The sequence below is a fragment of the Carlito syrichta genome, unplaced genomic scaffold, assembly GCF_000164805.1.
Source record: "Carlito syrichta isolate Samal-C Ts95f unplaced genomic scaffold, Tarsius_syrichta-2.0.1 Scaffold314276, whole genome shotgun sequence".
In the NCBI taxonomy this organism is placed as follows: Eukaryota; Metazoa; Chordata; class Mammalia; order Primates; family Tarsiidae; genus Carlito; species Carlito syrichta.
This window is the reverse complement of record NW_007258372.1, coordinates 509,159-511,966: the sequence shown is the minus strand read 5'-3', so window position 1 is coordinate 511,966 and position 2,808 is coordinate 509,159. Positions and strand designations below refer to the sequence as shown.

Below are 2,808 nucleotides of genomic sequence, written 5' to 3'. Positions count from 1 at the left end.
CATCAGTTTTCATTATTAGCCTATGACAGCAACTCAACTCAACTTTTAAAAGAAACATTTGATTCATAAAAGTATGCCATGTCTGTCCAGTTCCTCTGTATTCTATTTGTGAGGATGTCTCTCTAACTCCGAACCACGCCAACAGTAGGGGTCTAAAAATGGCTAAGAGTAAAATTTGGGACTACTCCCTCTGCCCAAATTGGATGCTATTCTGATCATTATGATCTGCAAGCATATGCATTTTATAGTTCGGCTGCTGGTCACTGCTCTACATATATACTTTATGAAGTAATATCTGTGAATTAAATACAATTTGTCATATATCTACTTATGTATACCGTCTCTGGTTTATAAGTATTGCAATTTAAACATGTCTAGCCTACGTCTACTAGCAATTAGCTACTAACTAGTTGTGTGACCTTTGCAAACTCAGATGCATGTCTTTGGGACTTGTTTACCTGTAAAAAGCAGGGCCTGGACTATATCAAACTGGCCTTCAGCGGACTGTAAGGGGATTATTCATTTACATTATACTATTCTTAGAGATTGTCAGAATGGAGAAAAGCATATTACTGCAGAAAGGGATGTTCAAGAAAATAAAACCAAAGTCAGATAAAAGTGGTAATTCCAATTACCCACGGGAAAATTGACTTTTCCACACAAAGAACTTCATCTCAACTGTGACCAAATGTTACAGTCGCTACAATTCTCAGTGCCACGATTACTATAATGAAATCCAACCCCCTGAAGCTGAATATGGGCAACATCAGTTAAATATATTCATCTTTTGTGACGATACATTCTTTTGTGAATGTGTTTTAGTCTAAAAATACACAAAGCAAATCAGTTTTGTTTGTTCGTTTAATGAAGAACTTCTCTGAAAGCCCCCGTAAAGTGAAAAGTTCCCCACTCCCTCATTTTCTGCTTATAAAGAGAAGGTTCCTAAAATCAGAAAATGCAGAAACCACTGCACCATTCATGAACCATTTGTGTACCATTCAAAACTTTGGTTTCTTGTCCAGATGTTGTCTCAGCACTTCAGAGAGAACCCTAAATTCCATTTTAACTCATTATAAAATACATCTACTGCTAGCCTTAAAATGCAAAATAATCTTTAAATGTATATAATCCGTAAAAGTAGAAAGAGAAATTAAAAAATACTTTCTATGAAAGTCAAAGTCTGAAACGCTGTATACATTCATCTGAAATCATTAGAGAAACATGTAATTTAAGTGATTTTCAAAACATGAAAATTTTACTTAAGGCAAAATGCTTCTTTAAAAATTCTATTGCTGCGAGGTCCAAATTTTTCACTTGTTAAACTGTTTACTACTATCTTCTTATACACTGAACAAAAAGGGAATCCGAACATTTGTTTAGCACTACCAGTATCTAAGTATTACGTAGGTATGCATATAGGGAAAAGACAAAATCACAGAAAATGTGTAACTGCATCCCCTATATGTGTTTGTTTATGTATACGTATATAAATATATATATGTATACACACACATATATATAATTTCAACTACTACCATTTTTCTTTTTGATCAAACTCTTAAGGCACTTCGTATATCCATATGAATCAAATATAGACATAGATCACAGATATAAAAAACACAATTAGGGCAAAGCTGTTTCCTGAAAGCTAACTAGTTAAGAAATAACAGTAGCACGGTCCTCAAGGTTATTATGACTAACGCTGAAAGTGTTCAAGAGTATGCAAGTATAGAGCCCAGTCACATTTGAGTATTATAAACAAAAACATACTGTTAAAACGTCATCGTATGCTTAAAGTCATACGAAAACACTGCCATTTCTTAGTAAAAACAAGGGATCATTAACATTTATAATACATCAGGTGGTCTCCACTGACAATTAAGCCAAGCATCAAGGATCAGAGAAAGGCGCCTACCTTCCATGGCCCGTTTAAAGAAGACCTTACAGCTCCCACAGGTAAGGACACCATAATGACAGCCTGAAGCTTCATCCCCACAGATCAAACAAATCTTCTGAGGCAACGACTCGAAGCTGTACTGTGGGCTCTGGCTGGCTTCTGAATCCGGCCTTGAAATGCAAAACAAAGCACTCCATTTACTCTTAGGTGCACCACTATCTAATACTAAAGGCTTCTTAAACCAGCATTAGCAGGGTGAGAGGAGATGTGAAAAACAGAACTTCATATACACGTGAAAGACATGCAAAGAAACACAGTGTGACAGATGGCCCGTGGCTGGACTCGCCAGACTTGCAAACGGTTGCTCATTCACCAGCCGCACCAACATAAACGAGTCATAATTAACGTAAAATACAACGTTCAGGCAAACTGAAGTCTACCGAGCAACAAGAAACCCTTCTACAGAGCTCCTTCTACAGAAGCAGTTCAGTCTTCCACAGACCAAATGCCATGTCTTTCTCGTTGGCTGGGGGGCCACAAGCCACCGTCTGACTTCCGAAGTCACTGAGCAATGCTTTGAGTTTCAAAGCGCAAGCCTGTGATGACGGCTTACCTAATCCGGCTGTCCACCCCCGTGTGCCGCGTTCAAGCATCGCCCCGGGCCCCGACGCCGTTTTGCCTACGCCCCACGCCTGAGACCCCGAACAGAGCATCCTTTTTGCCTTCACCTGCCGCTGGCCCAGGACGCAAACGAGCGTCCTTCCAACACCGCTCGTGTGGAAGACAGTGGCAGCGGAGCCCGGCCACACGAGCGGACGGTGCGCCGCCGTGACCGACGCTGCAAGCCGCAGCCCCGGGTCCACGGGGCCTCGAGGTTCGCGGAGAGCGGAGCCCCGGGAGCGCCCCGCTCG

General features: G+C 40.9%; 1 protein-coding gene across 1 annotated transcript in view; it reads right to left on the bottom strand.

Annotated features, from left to right (window-relative positions):
- The window catches only part of PGR (progesterone receptor), a 65,165-nt gene extending 63,102 nt beyond the window's left edge, over positions 1-2,063 (bottom strand). Inside the window, exon 1 of the mRNA XM_008071282.2 lies at positions 1,916-2,063. Within this exon, the coding sequence (XP_008069473.1) occupies positions 1,916-1,922 (7 nt within the window). The 5' untranslated portion in view covers positions 1,923-2,063. The remainder of the gene's footprint in view (positions 1-1,915) is intronic.
- Between the last annotated feature and the right edge of the window lie 745 nt (positions 2,064-2,808).